Genomic DNA, 19,113 nt, shown 5'->3' with positions numbered 1-19,113 from the left:
CGATAGTAAAATGATCATAGGTCATTCAACTTTTTTATTCGTTCCCATTCTGTTTTTTTCCGTCGTCAAAAGGAAATGAAAATAATGCTACGGAATGATGACTCATCATAGATATGTAGCATTTGATACTTATTCATAATAATGCATAAATAAAATTTGTAGGGCTACCTCAGACCTCAGCTGTCGTACCAATCCGTACACGTTCAGCGGGAGAGGAGGGGAAAAGAGGGCGAAAGAAATCTGCCGACAGAAGTTGTAACTTGTAAATACTCGATTTTTGCTTAATTCAGAGCTGTTTCCCCAAACAAGTGCTGTTAATGAATAGATTAAATTGAGAAGTAACCCAATGCTAATTTCAAATTAAATTAAATAAAATCCGTTCAACATGAAAAAACGAAAAAACACAACAGGACAGGTAATCAAATTTGATTTTTTTACAAAACTTTATTAAAATGGAAATTGGAATATCTTATTAAAGGAAAATGTATATGTTAATATTAATGTCGATTTTCAGTTAAAGTCGACGTTACCTTGTTTGTACTTTAACTGATGTCTGAAATAGGCCATGATAGGCCCGTTAATGTTGATTAATTCAACATGAACTTACTAGTTGAAGTCGACTTTAACTGCTATGGGAGCATTGAGAAATCAGTTGCAATCTCAGATGGAGTCGACTCTAACTATAGTCGACGTTGACTGAAAAATCGACATTAATGGTAACATAAATATAAAAATCTTGAATGGCAACCTTATTCCAACATGGTTTAAATATACTTATCTCATTTATTCTTAAGATAGCCCTATTTAGCATCATATAAAACATTATGACTACATTGATAGGTACACTTAACACTGGTAAGTAATTCAGTATTCAAATAATTAAAAATGAAAACAAAGACGATTCCAAGAAATCACATAAACTGATTCAAACAACTTTTACGAAATATGTAGGTACAATTACACAAGATAAACTACAATAAAAAATATATAAAACAAAAAATAACAAAATGGGTAATACGTTATCATTTTCTTTATTAGATACGTATCAAGCACTGAGTTCAGGTATAGCTAGTGTAGTATAGCTTCTTCAAAAGATATTGTTCAAAAAATGCATGTTTTGGCCGAGTTCCAACGCAGTGGTAATTTTATAAAAATCTTTAAAACTAAAAAAGCTACCAGCTGTAATCTCACGAATTGAACACAACAGCACAATAAAAACACAGATTCCAACTTCGTAACGAATTCTAATCAGCTGTTTTCTATTTTGAAATGTATTGCAAAAGCATAAACCAATTTTTTTTTTCGTACTGAAATACAAAAATTCATCCGGTCCACATACAATTTGCTATTTTTGGAGTAATTAATCCCATAGCTATAGTACAAATTAGATTAACGCTATGGTTATCCAACATTTCTTTGCCACTGATGTGGGTGATTCCATCTCCCGAATGCTCTACTATAACACCGGATTTATGCACACCTGTAAAAAAAGAGTCAAATTCAGTATTATACGTCTTTCAACGATTGAAATTGCTTCATAAAATATAAGCCAGTAATACCGACCTGAATACTGGAAAATTGCACCAAGATAAGAATCTAAAACACTTCCCAAAAACCCAGCAATCCCTCCCACAAATACAACAGGCCACTGAGCAGGAGCACGTTCCAGTAATGTCGGATCAACGGTATTGACCAGCGTAATGTAATGAGCAAATCCTACTAATAGACCTCCTATGAAACTAAACCATAAACCAGGGCCAGTTACTCCTCCATTCGTTCCTGGAATATCGAAATATTGAATCAGAATTCGATATAATTGAAGAAAAAATTCTTGAATGGTAATTACCTCGAGGAACAGGTTTCAGGTTTGTTATTAAAACAGGTTGGGCTGACTGTATAACCGATCCGAGTTCTGATGACCACGTATCACCGCAAGCTGCAGCAAATGAACCTAAAGCGATGATTGCAAAACATTACAAACTGCACACATTCGGTATTTTTCAGCTTGCATTTGCGCTTACCTAGAACAGCCATCGAAATCATGGACGCATGATAAGAATTATCGAAATCAATTGGCGTTTCTCCAACACCGCAATCTATAATGTACAACACAGCCATGAACGTCGGTGCTCCGCCATTACATAACACTTGGACCCAATTGCGATGTCCACCTGATAGTAAAATAACAACATCATTATAATGTATAAAATATCTCCAAATACAGCGCGAGGGAATTGCGTTAAATCGTACCGGGTTTGAAATTTTCTTCAAATTTTCTTTTTTTATCGGCACGGAATTTCGTAGCTTGAGATCCAGATAAGAAAAATGCTATAAGACACGCTAAGAATGGATAACTGCTTAATGAGAGGATAAATGAGAAAATCCATCCTGCAAAAATATAAATAGAAATTAGAAATACGATTTCACAAGAGCCTACCGCCGTATTAAAATTAAACGTACCGAGTAGAGCACCACTGAAATTCACACTTTTTCTGCGATAACCCCAAATGGCAAACGTAGACGGAATTAATGTGGCAGTCAACCATCTTGAAGGAGAAATTATTTCTGAAAAATGACATTTCATTTCACCGTAGCAAATGGTATAAAATAAAGATCTCAAACATAAAAATTATCTGCTTACCTTCTTGACTATCTGTGTCGTCGGCGCTGAAGAAAGATACTGCGACATTTCCTAACCATAAAAATAACGCTACAGGGATTACTGTGACAATGGTTCCTATCACTAAGAAAGCTTGAGATTTCGTAGGAAAAAAACCGTACGGTCTCTTTGAAAAACTGGTATTTTCCTCCTGTAATAATAAATTCGCATTAGGGTACTTCTGAATACATATTGATTAGACATATAATTAATATATTTGCATTTAAAATATTTTAAAAGTTGATTTACCATTTTATTGCTTCGCTGAAAAATTAAGCCGATAATAAAATACCATTTTATGAATAATTTTCAACTATAAATTTCACGTCACGAGCACGGTTATCACAATGCATGAACTCGAGGTTCCAAAGTCAGTTTATCAATCAAAAGTTCGATTTAAATACATCAGCGTTCTCTCCGGTTATCATAATCCTGTCCGAGCTTGTGTGACAATGTCAGTTAATTACCGAATAAGTTATTTTCATCTCTGAACGTTACTTAACACTTTTTTCTTGGGATAAGATGGTTAATAGAACAATTGATTTTTCGTACAACTTCACATCTATTTCTTGAGAAAAGCGATACTACTGAATAATGGATCATTAATTTAACAGAATTTATGAACGGTTGAATACTAAATATCGTCGTGTAAATTATTTTTACGATCTCAGCAGAATTTTAATTAACGGATTGTACATCGCGAAGTTGATTGATAAGTGAAATAAAAAATAATTTTGATAAGAAACAATGTTACCGAGGTCATGTAACTAAAAAATCATGAAAATTTAGCCAAGTTTTGAGCAATTTTGGTTTTAAAGCCAGCACTGTGTAAACAATGCACCACCTGTTGATTAATGAAATTCATCGAAATTACCAAGTAACTTACTGTAAATATCTTATCAATGAATTTACCGACTTCTTATCATTTTTCCATAAATTTTTCCGAATACCGATTCGTTTGCATGTGCTTGCTGCTTATTCAAGAATATTGGTGCCAGTACTTGCGATGCAAATTAAAGAATAACCAGGTAATTTATTTATTCAAATTACTTTACTCATTCATTCTCTTGAATCATGTGATTATCATGTGCTTTTTATGCTGTTGATATGAGAAAAATTCATTCAGAATTTCGATCTGTTTTTTCCACTGAAAGACAAGCTTTCGCATGCTTATCCGAAATTATGCGAACTCGTGTGCTTCACTTTTTTGCGGTTTGAAGTTGAACTTATCGAGAATTCTTATCGCAAAACGTTTTTTTTTGTCATGGTTGATAAATTTATGAAATTTCAGTAAAAACCATTATTCATCGGTAACCTTCACTTTTTATACGAATTTTTCATCATTTTGAACTTCCTCCGACTTGATTTTTCTTTCAACTTGAAAAAATTATTAAGTAGGATTCACTATGTGCTTCATGGTCACTTCAAAATTTAGAAGGAAACGTTGAATTTTCATTGATTTGCAGAGCTGATTTCATTCAAATACGTGATAATTTAGTTCGAAAGTACATCCTATTTACACAGTTTCGTTGACCAGAACGTCGTCTAATTTTTATAAAAAATGGAGCAAGAATCGGAACGTTTGAAAGAACCTACTACAGATACTATGGTTGTTGTACCTTGGGGTCTTGTTTGTGGTAAGTGTAAAATTTTACGCTTGTTTAAAATATTCATCAATTTCTATGTCAGTATTTCCTAACTTTCATAGGTAAATGGTGGGGCTCGAAAAAACAACGACCTATCATTTGTATCCATGGTTGGCAGGATAACGCTGGAACTTTCGACACCCTTATTCCTCTGTTACCGAATAATTTTTCTTACTTTTGTATCGACTTACCTGGTCACGGTAGATCAACTCATTTTCCTGAGGTTAGTTTGTTGTGTAGGACTGCACCTATTCATTTTCACGTCCAATAATTTTTGTTATTAAATCATCAATTTTTTTGCAGGGTATGCCATATTATTTAATTTGGGATGGAGTTATTTTATTACGAAGGATTATGAAACAATACGGTTGGAGCAGTATGTCGATAATGGGTCATTCGTTGGGCGCCTTAATTGGATTCATGTTTGCCTCTGTTTTTCCTGATGAAACTGATTTACTAATAGCCCTGGATGCGGTAGCTCCAACATTTGATTTACGTGGAAAATATAGCAGTATTAGCGATGTTGCTAGAAACATCGACAGGTTGGTATTTTAAGATGCAGTTTTTACGCGTAACATTTGTATTTTATATTTTAATTAGGCAGTCGCTTCTTATTCAGTTTTATTTTTACTCCAAAAAATAATTTGCATAACTCGCATAATTAGAATAGTAAATAGCTAAATACCTAGTTACCTACTCGGATTCTCGATGCAATTTTAAAGAACATTTCTGTAAAGTCACGATGATAGTTTAACGAATGAGGAAATTTTCGTACGCATTTTACTATCGTGATATTACTCGACCTTGATGAATTTATTGAACAATACTCGTGTCATAAGTCGTGACTTTTTGAAAGAAAAGCGAAAAGTTGGCTTTTTTATCGATTGGAAAGAAAATAGGTAAGTATATTTTGTCGACGTTATTTTTCCAGATTTTTATACTATAACGACGTTAAAAGCAGCAAAGATCCAGTTGAGAAATACGAAACTATGATCGACATCACTTATCAAGGCCATAATAACAAACTCAGTAGAAAATCCTGCGAAATATTAATGATTCGTGGAATGACCTCACGCGGTGATGGAACTTACTCATTTTCTAGAGATAATCGAGTTAAAGTAACTAAAGTTTGGTCATTTTTTTCTATGTATTAATAATTACCATTTCAACCTTATTTTACAAATTTTCTACAGGTTGGTTGGATTTCGTATTTATCCGGCGACTACGTTAAAAGATGTGGCCAAAAAATCAAATGTCGATATTTAAACGTTAAAGCTACACCAGTTGATGAAGAAAATTGGCCAGTATATAAAGAGATGTTGGATATTATTGAAACTTCTTCTAGTGATTTTAATTTAGTATTTGTGAATGGCCCACATCACGTTCATTTAAACGAACCAGAAAAGGTCGCTCCTTGCATCATTGAATTTTTAAAACCGAAAGAATCCGAAGTAAACTCGACCGATACCTCAAATTAATTGATCGGATTAACTTTTTTTTTGAACATTATGCTTTTCAAATTTTGAATGAAGCGTTTCAGTTTGCGTTAAAAAGTTCTAGTCAGCAAGCGACCTCTCAACCGTTAATGAAATACGTTGCATGTAAACATTGAATCGAATTTCAACATATTTTTTCTAATGCCGAAAGTTGGTAAAATATACTTATTTCTACTTTTTCATCAATTAATAAAAAAAATTTAGAGCTCGAAACGAGGTCATTTGAAATGGAAAAAAGTATCACAGGCAAACAACAAATTGAAATACGAACAGTGAAGTCGAACAGCGCTTGTTTAATTATCTGCTGTAAAAAACAAATATATCGCTCTTGGTACAATTAATCGTTTTGTTTTATGTTCAAAAAACACTTGTGAAATAGGTACTGTTTGTTCGTTCCTTCGCGCACTATGGCAGCACAGCATACGTTTCGAAATTACGTAAAACTTTGTCGTTTCCTCCAGCTGAATAATTAACGCACGAGTTGTAAAATTTGGATTAATTCGAGGTTTTTCGTTTGGAACATCATCTGTAACATAACGAGTTTCCTTTGAAAATACTTGTACCAAATTATTCAACTTATATATTGTATTACAATAATTATTGTAAACCAAAGAATTTGCCGGTATCTGTGATACCATCATTACTTTGTAAATGTACCACATCTAATGGATTTTTTTTTTAAATATATTTTTTGGTTAATTATTTGACTCGATGTATTAACCTGTATTTCTGAGTTGAAAAAATTCTTCAAGATTGTGTAATCATGGGACAGTTTTGTGGATTCTTATTGGAAAACTTCTTCTTCATAAAGGCTTTGTAATGTTTAATTTGAGCCATCAAGTTATCTCCTGCTGGTTGGTAACAATATAACGATCGCAACTTTGCTTTGGTTTGTTCCAGATTCTGCGTTATTGAAATTCGTATAGAGTATTATTTTTTCGCTAATGCAATTATCAATTGAATTACTTTTAACCAAAATAAATTCTAGTAATACATAATTATTAAAACTGCAGATTATAAACTTCAGCATAGATGAACTCCTTCACTTGTTAGACGCGTTGATAGTTTTTGAATAATGTTGACAAAATTGCCTATCTTACCACTGTACGGTAAAAAATGAGATCATGAAATCAGTTATTACGGATGGGGTCTGGAAAAGTGATTTGTACTTCTTTGATACCTATTTGTGCTTTTTAATTTTTTCGATATTAGAAACTCATGCAAATGTACAATAAACTTTTTCGCTATTCAAATCACAAAAAATTACACCAGCTTGACTTCATCAAGATTTACAGAAAGTAAATGAAATGGGAGATCAACGATGTTGATAGGAGGGAGGGTGGTGGAATGAATCGAATCAAGCTCATACTATAAATTAAAATATGAAAATTATGTACCTTTAATAAATTTTCATTCCTTGTCATGGCTTCGTCATTTTCTTTTTCCCAGTTGGAATCGATATCCGAATTTTCATTATGCTTGTTAATGTTTGCAAAATCATTTTGAATTTTATCTAATCTGAAATAATAAAAATTAAAACTGCAAGTATTTTCACCGAGTATCCCAAAATATTAATCATACATTTTTTAAAATTTTTTCTCTTCTGAAAAGTTCAACGTTAGTAGGTCGTAATGTGTTATAATGTATAAGTAGGAATAACTTACTTCTCTTTAATTTTCAGTTCCAAGTCCAGTTCAATTAAGGAATATTCTTGCAATACTTCTTCCAATGGTTTCAATAAACTATCCATCGCCGAAGTTTATAGAAAAATGTAGCTTTCTAGATGTACATGTGTATGATGTGTACGATACGTGCATTCACGAATCACCTTGGTAACCGTGAGTTTTTTCTAATTAACAAGCTTACAATAATTTATGTATGATCTACTTATCCACTTGAGTTTTTGTGAATGACTAACATTGTGTTTCTGACTATGAATTGAACTAAGGATTAAGAAAATAAACACTCGGACGAGTGTTTTACTTATTTTAATAAAATTTACTCCTTTAATCTTACGAGTATAATGATTAACGTAGGTACATAAATATGAGAACTGCTAAACAAATTAACTTTTCGAAATACTATTTTTGTTTTTACTTTCATGAATGATAATCCAGGTACTTGATACAATTTACGTAATATATATTTTTAAATACTCGTAGATACCGAATTAATACTTGGTAAATTGTATGGAATAATTCATTCAAAAACTTTTTCGAGCTTCGTTTAATTTTTTTTAAAAAATGAGTCAAGTTTTAAAAACGAATTGAGTTTACTTAACATAACGAAATAGGTAGGTACCTAACATAATATATATATAACAATACACACTGGGTAATTTGGAGTAAATGTTCACCGAAATTTTTTCTTCATTTTTTTCATCCTATCCTATTTTTCAGTTGCAATACCTCTTTTGGTTAATTGGTTTTAAAATTAAATAGTAGGTACATACATATATCGAAAACAGCACATACTTGTTCATCATGATTCCAGTCGAATTAAAGTCAACCTTTTAACTCGAGCCGAACGAACAAATATTCATATCACTTCAATTTGTTCACTGGGCTCAAGGAAATAGGCAACTTAACGATGGTCGTTATCCCATGTACTCAAATAAGTAATTACAATTACGTACAATCATTCGAGTAACACATAAAAAGTACATACTTACATTATTTACTAGCGTAGCGAATTACACTTATAGATATGTACCTACTACTGGAGAGAACGAAAAATGAAAATTATTTCCAAAGCTACTGTAAAAATATCCGATTTACCGGTTTCGCAAACCAAAAATTCATTCATACAGGTAATACTCGATTCTAAATTTTAAAATTTCCTTAACATTATTATTATGATCTTTGATGGAGAACATATTGATGATACGATATTCAGGGGCTGGTTGGGAGGATTAGTTGAGGAGCTTCTTCGCCAAGTATTTAGTTTTCGTGTAACACAATAATAGTAATAGGTACAATTCACAAATCTTCGACATTTGAGAAGAAAAATATGGTAGCATCAAATAAGAAAACTTATTCTCGACTAAATTATGTACTAGGAGCAGAAAATAAATATTAATTTTTGAGATTGATGTTTTTGGAATAAAGAGGAGGAGAAAATACTTATACCTACCTAATCAATTTTAGGAGCTTTTAAAAAAGTTAAAATAAACTTTAACGATCACGATAAGTATTTTATTTTATTCGCGTTATTAATGAAAAATAGCATCAGATTTACAAACTAATATCGAATTATCCCGCGAAAAGTACTTTTTTTACAATGAAACGACGCAAAGATATCAATTACACAAAAAAGGTAAGTATGATAATTAACTGTGCATTGCCCTAAAATCACGTTTAAACACACGAAAATATACAAATTCAATTTTGTTAAACAGACATTTTTATTAAAATACCACTGATTTTTTTTTTTAAATTAAAAAAAGTGATTTCAGATTTGAGAACAAGATTTTAATTCAATTTCTGAGATTCCAGTCCACTTGTCAATAGCGAAAGACCTAATCATGTAGAAAAAGAGGTGGAGGAGTGTTGCAAGTGATTGTATTTAGTAAAATTTAGAAAAAAAAAGTCAGATTCACTGAATAACTTGATAATTAATTTTAAATGTCAATATTTTTCCAGTTCAATCGAGATTTCCTGGGAAAAATGTGCAAAGTACCTATCCAGTTGTAGACATTTATTTAATTTTTAAAAGCACACAATTTTTTTAGTTTATTTTTTTAAAAATGAGTCTGCCTAACGGTGGAAGAATTATTTCTGAATGTTATGCCTCTTTTCCCACACATTTTAAAAATTTCAAAACTCTATAACTACTCGCAGACAAATTAGTCAGTGAATCTGCCTAACAACAGAGCTGAAGGGAAAGTCGCGTTTACAGATTGCCTATACAAAAATGTAAACTTTCTAATGAAGTAGCAAATTCGACTTTTTTCTCTTAAAATATTTCAAATGTTTAATGGAGTCACAACTGTGTCAAATATATTGGGAAAATTGGTAAGCATCGATGAATTTTAAATTAAAATATCTTATTTCAAGACAAGACGATGTAGGATACATGAGAAAAATTGTCAGTTTTCCATCATTCTAACCCAGATTCACTGTCTACTTCTTCAGTTAATGAAATTCTTTTTTGGTACATTAGACTATATAGTCGTTAGTATGTACTTTGCTATTCGAAAGTGTGTAGGTATTACTTGTATTTAGATGCTGACTGCTATGCCTGGAAAGGTATAGAATCTCAAAATTAATGAATATTTATTTAATCTCACGTTCCATTAGACGTTTTCGAAAGAGGAAAAATTTAAAATCATAAATAAGTATACCACCTATCCGAGTGTTTATAAGTTTTTAAAATGCGTTATGATAATTAGATTTTCAGCTTCGCGTTATACAAAGATGCATACAATTCTTGAGAATACCTACCTACATTTCATAGAGAACAAATGAACAATAAACGAGTAATTTTCATTTAGGATGACTGGAAAATACTAATAAAAATATAAGAATTAATAGTTTCCAATATTTTACACGATCTTACTGGCTTATTGATGATTCATTTCATTCGCCGAGGATGGAGAATTTTGGATCAATGATCTGTGTACTTTTCGATAAGAATTTTTTAATAGGTATTTTTTTATATTAGGTGAGTATAAGTCGATGATGAATAGATATCGTTGATTTAGATTACAGACCTGTTTTAGCGCAGAAATATTTCACATATAGTTACTTTTAAAAAATTGGAAATAAATAGTTTAAAAATAGTTGCACAAGTAGGTTATTTTTTTCATTGCACATAGAACACCCTGTACCTAATACTTTTTATCAAAATAACTACATTTTAAAAGCAACATATTGTCGCAAAGTTTTAAAAAAAAAACATTCGACCAAAGATTCCCGAATTTGTAGAAAATTTAGATAGGTTTCTTCGCAAATAATACTTACAGCATGTTACTTTTTTTGGAGGGAATTTAATCGTAGCACAAGAACGAAAAATTGTCGGTGATATAAAACTTTGTATTAGATTTGATATCAGTAAAGTATATTGATTTATGATATTAGTTTTTCTTGAAAGAAATAAAGATATCGTAATCGTGTGTAGTTTTATGAAATAGTTAGTAAACTCAGTAGGTACCTTAAGTTGTTTTATTTTTTAGAAAAGTTTGCCACATCATAAAAAGAAAATTCTCCGTTATATCCTCATAAAAAACAAAATTTCAAATAATAATTTTTCTAAAAAGAAAATTGAGCATACCTATACACAGTTCGTTCTATCGCTATCAAATCAAGAACACGAGGAATCATTATAAGTACAGGCCTACATATATATCCATACATCCGCACAACCACCACGAGCTCAAAATTACCTACCCCACACGTAATTTAATAAAAAATTCCATCAATAAAATACAATTATGCAATTATTTCAACGTATAAAACGTAATAATAAACACTTACCACAATTATTTTTACGATGAAAAATTCGTCTCGAAAGCCATCGAGTAATACATACTCGAGGAAAATTTCAGCATCGAACCTACATAGGTAGGCTTCCGATCGAAAACGCGGGAATAACTAACGAATAAATTCAACTTGAACCATCAGAAGTATACATACTATAGTTTTATCAATATAGGAATTACTGAAGTGGTAAACGATAAAACATTTATCTCAACTTCCCCATATACCATACTGCATGTATGAGGTATATGGTATGAGAAACGTTAATTGCAAGAGCGACCACACTCAGGTTTAACTATTTTGGAAGTAATAGACGAACAGAAGCATACGACACTGATAATAAGTAAAGGTAACCTATCTCACATAATTATTCATTTTTATCGGTTCAGGTGTTGGTGTTGTTACATATTTCCCCTCCAATGGCGTAAGCCGCCGGGTAAAATCAACAGTTGGAAGCTCACTCGTACGGTAACGTTTTTAAAATGGCGGATTTTTGATAAATTTTTTCGAAACAATTGTTTTTCCACAATTTGTATGTACGTGTAATTGACTATCTGCCGCATGATAGGAAAAATACGTTGGTTGGCAGGAAGTTTAGATAGTACTGGGTAGACAAAAGAAGGCATTAGCAGAAGGAATGGGTTGACCAGACTTTTTTTCTTCATTTATATAGATACGAATTTACATAAACATGTTTGGGTTTACTTTTGTATGATCCGTGTCCAATTGAAATGTTCGACGTTTTCATTATAACTAATTTTTTTTCTGCCTTTAACGATTTTAAAATGAGTTGAGTTGAGGTACCTATATCTTATAATCCCATGTAAGTCATAAGTGTCATGTTTTTAGCGAATGAAAATTGAAAATAAAATTATACCTACCTACCTTGCATAGTGCCAAAGTGAATACCGAAGCTTTTTAGGAACACATCAGATTACTTATATGTATTTTACAGTACCTATCTACTTACCTACCTACCTAACACCTAATACTTAACACAATTTCGACAAAATTTTCATACAGGTATCAACTATCAAGTACCTAATGCAAAACCATTACATCAGGTTGGTAAACCATAAAACTTTATATCGCATTTTTGGTCATTTTACGACTGCATAAGGCAGATGTTTCTTTACCAATGTGCAGTCACATAAAAGCAAAATGCTTGATAAATCACTCAACAGTTCATTTCTTACTTTTACTTAGGTACTTCTCGAAGTGTTTGAAAATAAAATTTTCATAAATCATTTTCTACATATCATATTATTTTTGTAATGCAAAAAAAGCAACTTTACCCGAACATAGGTAGAGGTGCCTATGTGGTTTTGCTTAAAATTAAATGTTTGTATATGTGAGTAAACCTAATGAATGTACCTAATTCAATTTTTGGACGTGTTTAACAAAATTGAAAATGCTCACAAATGCTAACAAAAAATAACATCGATAGTACATTATATGAGAGGGGTTTTGCGATAAGGGCCCTTGTGGTGATATTTCGATTTTTTCAGGAGAGAGAAAACATCGAATTGCTTCGATTTTTTTGATTTTTTTTTTTTTTGATTTTTGGGTGCAGTGTTGTCTTACGCATAGGTTGGATGGGAAATTTTGACGAAATTCGTTCATCATCGCCTGATATCCGTGATTTAGAAAAGGGACCTTGTGGTGAAAAGGCGAATTTACACAACGTTACAGACTACCCCGCAAAAAAATACCGAGAAATTCGGATTCGCCATGAAATTTTACATAGGTAACAACAATAAAATAATTTTTCCATCGACCTTTTTTCTTTTTTTTAAAAAAAATCAAAAACAAACAAAAACTTTGTTTTTCGATTTCCCAAAAATATGAGTTTTTGAGTATTCATGTTCAAGTAATTTTTAAACCAGAAGTTGATGAGATAGGCGAAATCTGATTGCACCATTCGATTTCTCGTGAAAAAGTAAGTCGGAATCGCCAATAAAAAAAAAAAACATCGAATCACCACAAGGACCCATATCGCGAAACGCCTCTCATATACATTTTAATGTTTCTTTTTTTCTGGTACCTATTATAGCTACCCACTTATATTTTTCTTCATAAAAATAAATATGAAGCTGAACTTACGTACTTATCATACTTACAACATACTATTTATTTTTAAGCTTCCAATAGAAGGTGGGTACCTGGAACCAGTCACATTGTCACTGACACCATCGACGCTGATAAGACCAAAATTTTCAACTTTTAATGCTATTTTTAATTTACGACGTACTTGTGTAAAGTTTGTGTATTGGTCATTATAATGGATTAAAAAAAATGAAGAAAATTCCCTCCAAAATGTATGTAGATAATAATATTTTAATATTTCAAATGAAAAAAAAAGCAAAATCATTACCTATTGGGGATTAAGTAGGTACCGGCCTACTTTTTTCAGAAGTTTCCAAAGCAAAAAGTACCAAAGTGATGATGAAAATTCGAAACTGATGGTCTTGATGGGTACCAAAAGGTCTAGAATTAAAACTTTTTCTCATTTTCTCTGCAAGTTAAAAAATCATTTCAAGAATTCCCTTTTTTATTCCTACCCAAAAAGAGGAATTTTTGTGCAACATTAATATTAATATTTTTGGTTGAAAGATCTATCCTATCGTATGATATTTTTTCCTATCAAAATAGATGTTAATTTTTTTGAAAATCTTGATACCGATCATTTACATAGATATCATTAAGAGTGCCGAACTTATGCACTAACAACTTCGAAATCGAAGTTCGAAATATTTGACTGAAGAAAATAGGGAAATTTTCAAAAAATACTTTAATTTCTCTTCTCACATTTTCAGAAATTTTCCAAAAATGTTTTCGCTCAAAAAATATTTTTGAAATTAGATAATAGGTTTACTATTACGTCGCAATTTTGAAAATACCTACCTAGGTAGGTCAAAAATTAAGGAAACAGCAGACGTATGACGGAATATCTACCCATGTTTATTTATGTGAAATAAAGTTGGGATATTTTACTCAAAGGGAAATCACGAGGTGCTCGTCTTCGATTTGAATGCAATCCCGATAGAAATTCCAAATTGATTTTTCGTTTTTTGGCGAATTTTTGAAAATCCAAAATTAACATTTCCTTGCGATTTATGCTGAAGCCTTCATCGTGGTTTTTGATTTCTTTGAAATTTTTGAATTTGTGGAAGATGTAGGTAGAAATTAATTTTGGCCAGTTGAAAATCGAGTTTTAGAACAGTTTTAGATTCTGTTAAATGAGTTATTTTACGCGTTTTTGAGCTTATTTTCTGACGGAAGCTTCGAGTGATTTTTTGCATAGGTATAGGTACCCATTTTTCGAAGTAATTATGAACAAAAAACCACTCCAAGTATCCGCCTGGAAATCAGCCCAAACGAGCTAGGATTAACTCGTATAACAGATCTGAAATAATCCAAAACTATTCCGCGTTTCGATTCTCCTCCCCCATCAAAAAAAATTGTTTTTTTCGCGCCTTCTGGAAAAATTCAAAAATTTTGATGAATTTGGAAACCGTGCAGAAGACTTTAGAATGGTTTGAAATGGTGAAATTCGGGTTCTGCGAAAGGGGAGAGGGATGGTTTTGGACATACAGCTATTCGGCAAATTTCAAAAATTTCGACAAAGCTCGCAATCTTCTTAAATTTTATGTCATATTTGAGTTCAATTTCCAACAAATTTTTATGACTTTGGTGAAAAATCCTCTCTCAATAGCGGCATAGATTTTTGTTTTTTTCATTTTTTGGTCAAAGGCATTTCTTTTACCAAGTTTTTATTTCTGCTCAACTTGTGAACTGCCAGACGGCCTTTTTTACTATCGTTAATACGATTTTTTTCCTCATTAATTCTTTAAAAATAATTTCAAAAGTGCTTTTGTTTAATGTTTTTTACTCGTGTTGCTGAATTATTTTTGAAAAATTATTCCTTTGTTTTGTTGGAAATGAAGGAGTTGATATTTTTCAAAACTTTCATTTTCCAACATGACTTTTCTTTGAAAGCTCAACTTTTTTGTGATTTGGTCAATTGGGCAGGGTACTCTATTACACCGATTAAAGCAATTTGTTTCCCCATCATGGGAACCTAGAGAACCTCCAGAGGGTTAAACCGATCGAGAATAAGTCGCAACTCAATTTTTAACTGCTTTAATTAATTTTCACTCTTTCTGAAAAATTTCAAAAATTCTTGAGGAATCGAACATCGCGCTATTCTTCTCCTTGCAGAATGATCGAAAATAGTTGAATTCAATTCGAGCAAGTTGGTACCTAGTTTTAGGATTACTTTTCATCTTTTTTTGCAGAATAAACAATAATATTATAGGTACCTAGATATCTATTTTTTTTCAAGCTCGAATCGCCTAAAAAGGCAATGTTTAGACTTTCATAAAATTTTCCAGAAATAAATTTGGCTATGGGGATTTCAAGCCATGCTTTTTTCAAAAACTGTGACCCGTTCAAATTGGAGGCAGATACATATCTCGATATGAGTGATTCCCTCGTCAAAGGTTATATTTCCCTAGTATCAAAGTAATACGCTCAATCATCTTTAATTGAGAGAAATATGTAAAAATCTGCTCTGTAGAAATCATATAATTATGCTCATTTATTAAAAATATTATCTTTCTTTGGAAAACCGTTGGTATGTATTGTAATTTTGCTTCAATATTTCTTCGAAATCGCCTCTTAATTAGCTACCTATTTCCCTAACGAAGGAACTTCTTTTCAACTTTTCACCTCCTGCTTCAACCTACAGGCTACACGCAGTTTATGCAGGATTGGCTCTTGAATCAAACTAGGTACCTACTTAGTACTTACAGGGTGCGCAGAAATATCAAGTACGTACCCTCATGCTAAATGTTTTAGTTGGTCACAGTGAATTATTAAAATGATACCACATGATTGGTTGTTGGATTGAGGTGATAATATTCCATCAATCATATGCATCTATATAACGTTGCCAACCTATATTTTTAACAAAAAAATTTCATTGGAGTAGGTACTCGATATTTCTGCCCACCCTATTCGCCGAACATGGGTATTACAACGATGTTTAGTACATAAGATTGTTTCCAGGGTAAGGTATTTTCGGTTATTTTTTAATCGTATGTACGTAGGTAGGTATAGGTATGTATTGCTATGATTTATTACAAATTGTGCGTGTTCAAATTACATATAAGATATAGGTATCTGGTGCTGATCTAATATGTGCCTGCGTGTAGGGGCTGACGGAGGTGAGGATGAAAACGAAATTCAGAAAAAACAAAAACAGCGAATGATTTCATATTAAATCAAACATTGTATCCTCATCATGCCTCCACCTCCATCACCACAAAATTCATTAAATCAACATTCAGGATAACTTACGTCAAACACTTATAAATAGGTTGCCATAGTTTCTTACCTATATCGAATTCGCCTGTAATATTGCGATTACTACGATCGTCTTCGTCCCGTTCTAATAACGAATTTTTCTTGGATTCATTATGGCATAACAAAAAAAAAAAAAAGTTGGTGCAAATATTATTGAAACGTTATTGTCTGAAGTTCACACGACTTTCAACAGGTCAGATGTACCTAAACTTATTACCTAGACCGACTCTGCCTACCTATTTATAGAAATATTAGAATCTATCCAGGATATGACCCCCCCCCCACTCGTGTATAACATGTAAGGAAAAATAAATGCTCAAAAGTTCACTAAACGTAGATTATATTATAACATCGATGTTTGATTGCGCATTTCTCACAAGAAGTAAATAATAATTAAGATAGTAATATCAATTACCTATATGGATGAGAAATGCTTGCTTATCTTTTTGAACTTATCGAGCAGTAACTATTCCATTAACCTTATCGAAATGTAGTTCGAGTACCACTATCATTGTACTTCCTAGATAGTAGGATACGTATGCAGACATTTCATTAAAAGTACATTTACTTACTTACGTTAACGTACGATCATTCAATCGATTCAATTAAATACCTTCATAGTACGTTTGCCCTCGTGGTATTGGACACGGGAGAGGGCAGATAGTAGGAGTTTGTTTATTGATATTGGTGTTCATCTCTTCAAGTAGGAAAAATTGGCATGGTTGGATATTTCTATAATTTTTCTTTAAGATAAAGTACCTAGCAAAAAACAATACATAGATGGGTACTTTGAGTGTAGAAATATCGTAATTTAAATATTCAGACAAAACAGTACGAAAATAAACAAAAATCCACTATCGAACAGCTTTTTCCGCAAATGTTTTTCTATAGGGAATCTTTGCTTTTCAACAGCACTTTTTCTGTTTTTTTTCGAAGGGGAGGGGGGCTTTGTCCCTCCTACATCTCCTTCTAGGCTTCGCTCAAAGAATTATTTCTTTCCTTTCACTCGTCTTTTAATTGCATTTTTGCAGCTGTGAAAGGATTGGGGGGGGTGTGGGGGGGTTGAAAAGTCAAAACTCTCTAAAGGCACATCTAGGGCACTCCACGGGTGAACATGGCAAATTTTAGCCTCCTAGGTCAATTGGGGCACGTTCCAGCGATGACACAAAATTATCTCCAAAGTTCATTGAAAAATTTTCATTTTTCTAAAGAAACAATTAGTTTTAAAAAAATGTATCCAAATATACCTAGACCTAATTTGACAATATTTTTTTATGAGTCACTTTTTTGTGGAAGAAAGGGTTCACAAATGACTTTTTCTCTAGTTCTCGATAACTTTGCAGATTGGGACTTGAGCCTCTCAATGTAAATTTGTAGGAGAAATTTCAGATGCCCATTCATAAAATTAAGGCTCAGGGTTTTACAGAGATTTTTAAAATCTTTAAAAAAATTAATTTAAAAGGAACAAAACATACCCTAAAAATGTACTTAATTTTTGAGGAAAATGAATCTTTTAAAACGCAAGGAAAATTGAAATACCTACCTACTATATCGAAAAATAACATTTACAAAATTGTAAATTTTAACAATAATTTCCACCAGGTTTTTACAACAAATTCAATCAAATTGGATTTCGAAAAATTATACTGCCTTCTTACGTATATTGGTTACTCACTTAGTCACTTGGAAAAAGTGAGCCACGAATTAGACGAAGACAAAAATTACATTTTTATTTTGGGAACTTCCGGATATTTCTATGAAACCCCTTCATTTTGCAATTGGGCAGCTGAAATTTTCATTGAAAACAATCAGGTCATGCAAATCCATTGATTCAAAAAAAAAAAAAATTAGGTACTCAGTTTGAAATCTTTCCTATCCTGAAAAGATCTCGAAAAACAGTTGAAAAAAAAAGATCTGCTAATGGACCAATGATGATATTTTGCTTAAATGTTCAGGAATCAAGTTGAATTCTGATATTTTTTCATAGAAAAGGTATGAATAAAATGATAAAACTAGAAAGAAAAATCATTCGATATAGATGATAATAAATGAAAACCGAATAAATTTTCACATTATTTCACCCAAAAAATTTTGCACTCGGATTTCAGAATTTTTAAATTCGGCTTCGTATCCAGGTCTAACAACCGTCCATAATTCAAATCTGAATTAGGCAACAAGGCCCAAAAATCTAGAGAAAATCATACCTATCTAGTCTTGAAAATTCAAAATTTAAATTCATTCAAATCGAATTTAACCCAAATTCAATGAGACAGATATCCAGCACTTGCTGTTACAAAATTTTCATCGAACACCAAACTCCACCAAACCAATTTTTTGTTCACTCATTGAACATACATACGTACGTCGTATGTATACTACCACATTACTCTACTTTTTTCAAGGTTAATTCAAAGATGTGGCACATTTTTCGCACCGGTATAAAATTTTCAACAGGGTGCCAATAATTT

General features: G+C 32.0%; 3 protein-coding genes across 4 annotated transcripts; 1 reads left to right on the top strand and 2 right to left on the bottom strand.

Annotated features, from left to right (window-relative positions):
* Positions 1-424: 424 nt before the first annotated feature.
* Positions 425-3,384, bottom strand: LOC135831526 (transmembrane protein 19). The gene is made up of 8 exons (XM_065344086.1): positions 2,909-3,384; positions 2,642-2,810; positions 2,461-2,565; positions 2,251-2,388; positions 2,022-2,171; positions 1,847-1,951; positions 1,564-1,779; positions 425-1,480 (listed from the first exon to the last, which is right to left on the bottom strand). Exons 1-8 carry the CDS (start codon positions 2,909-2,911, stop codon positions 1,323-1,325), a joined length of 1,044 nt encoding a protein of 347 aa, XP_065200158.1. The 5' UTR covers positions 2,912-3,384; the 3' UTR covers positions 425-1,322.
* A 150-nt stretch (positions 3,385-3,534) lies between these two features.
* Positions 3,535-6,503, top strand: kraken. Of its 2 annotated transcripts, none has more exons than XM_065344089.1 (6): positions 3,535-3,687; positions 4,126-4,296; positions 4,368-4,528; positions 4,609-4,847; positions 5,237-5,423; positions 5,499-6,503. In XM_065344089.1, exons 2-6 carry the CDS (start codon positions 4,221-4,223, stop codon positions 5,781-5,783), a joined length of 948 nt encoding a protein of 315 aa, XP_065200161.1. In that variant the 5' UTR covers positions 3,535-3,687; positions 4,126-4,220; the 3' UTR covers positions 5,784-6,503. The 2 variants fall into 2 exon arrangements, with proteins under 2 accessions (XP_065200161.1, XP_065200162.1); XM_065344090.1 differs by lacking the exon at positions 3,535-3,687 and adding an exon at positions 3,770-3,969.
* On the bottom strand, positions 6,075-8,413 carry LOC135831532 (uncharacterized). Its single transcript, XM_065344096.1, has 4 exons — positions 7,466-8,413; positions 7,199-7,319; positions 6,523-6,704; positions 6,075-6,327 (listed from the first exon to the last, which is right to left on the bottom strand). The coding sequence occupies exons 1-3, from the start codon at positions 7,549-7,551 to the stop codon at positions 6,549-6,551; spliced, it is 363 nt and encodes a 120-aa protein (XP_065200168.1). The 5' UTR covers positions 7,552-8,413; the 3' UTR covers positions 6,075-6,327; positions 6,523-6,548.
* Between the last annotated feature and the right edge of the window lie 10,700 nt (positions 8,414-19,113).

The sequence above is a fragment of the Planococcus citri genome, chromosome 1 (genome assembly GCF_950023065.1).
Source record: "Planococcus citri chromosome 1, ihPlaCitr1.1, whole genome shotgun sequence".
NCBI lineage: Eukaryota > Metazoa > Arthropoda > Insecta > Hemiptera > Pseudococcidae > Planococcus > Planococcus citri.
The sequence above is the reverse complement of the archived record's forward strand: the minus strand, read 5'-3'. Positions and strand labels throughout refer to the sequence as shown.

Bases quoted from the DNA above. Each gene is read 5' to 3' on its own strand.
- LOC135831526 (XM_065344086.1), bottom strand. The intron at 2,389-2,460 runs GTACGTTTAATT...ATATTTTTGCAG, and splicing joins TTTCAGTGGTGCTCTACTCG to GATGGATTTTCTCATTTATC. The intron at 1,952-2,021 runs GTAAGCGCAAAT...TCATCGCTTTAG, and splicing joins GATTTCGATGGCTGTTCTAG to GTTCATTTGCTGCAGCTTGC.
- kraken (XM_065344089.1), top strand. From the start codon at position 4,221: ATGGAGCAAGAATCGGAACGTTTGAAAGAACCTACTACAGATACTATG. The intron at 4,529-4,608 runs GTTAGTTTGTTG...ATTTTTTTGCAG, and splicing joins GATCAACTCATTTTCCTGAG to GGTATGCCATATTATTTAAT. The intron at 5,424-5,498 runs GTAACTAAAGTT...AATTTTCTACAG, and splicing joins CTAGAGATAATCGAGTTAAA to GTTGGTTGGATTTCGTATTT.
- LOC135831532 (XM_065344096.1), bottom strand. From the start codon at position 7,551: ATGGATAGTTTATTGAAACCATTGGAAGAAGTATTGCAAGAATATTCC. The intron at 7,320-7,465 runs GTAAGTTATTCC...TTATTATTTCAG, and splicing joins GAACTGAAAATTAAAGAGAA to ATTAGATAAAATTCAAAATG. The intron at 6,705-7,198 runs GTACATAATTTT...TCAATAACGCAG, and splicing joins GGAATGAAAATTTATTAAAG to AATCTGGAACAAACCAAAGC.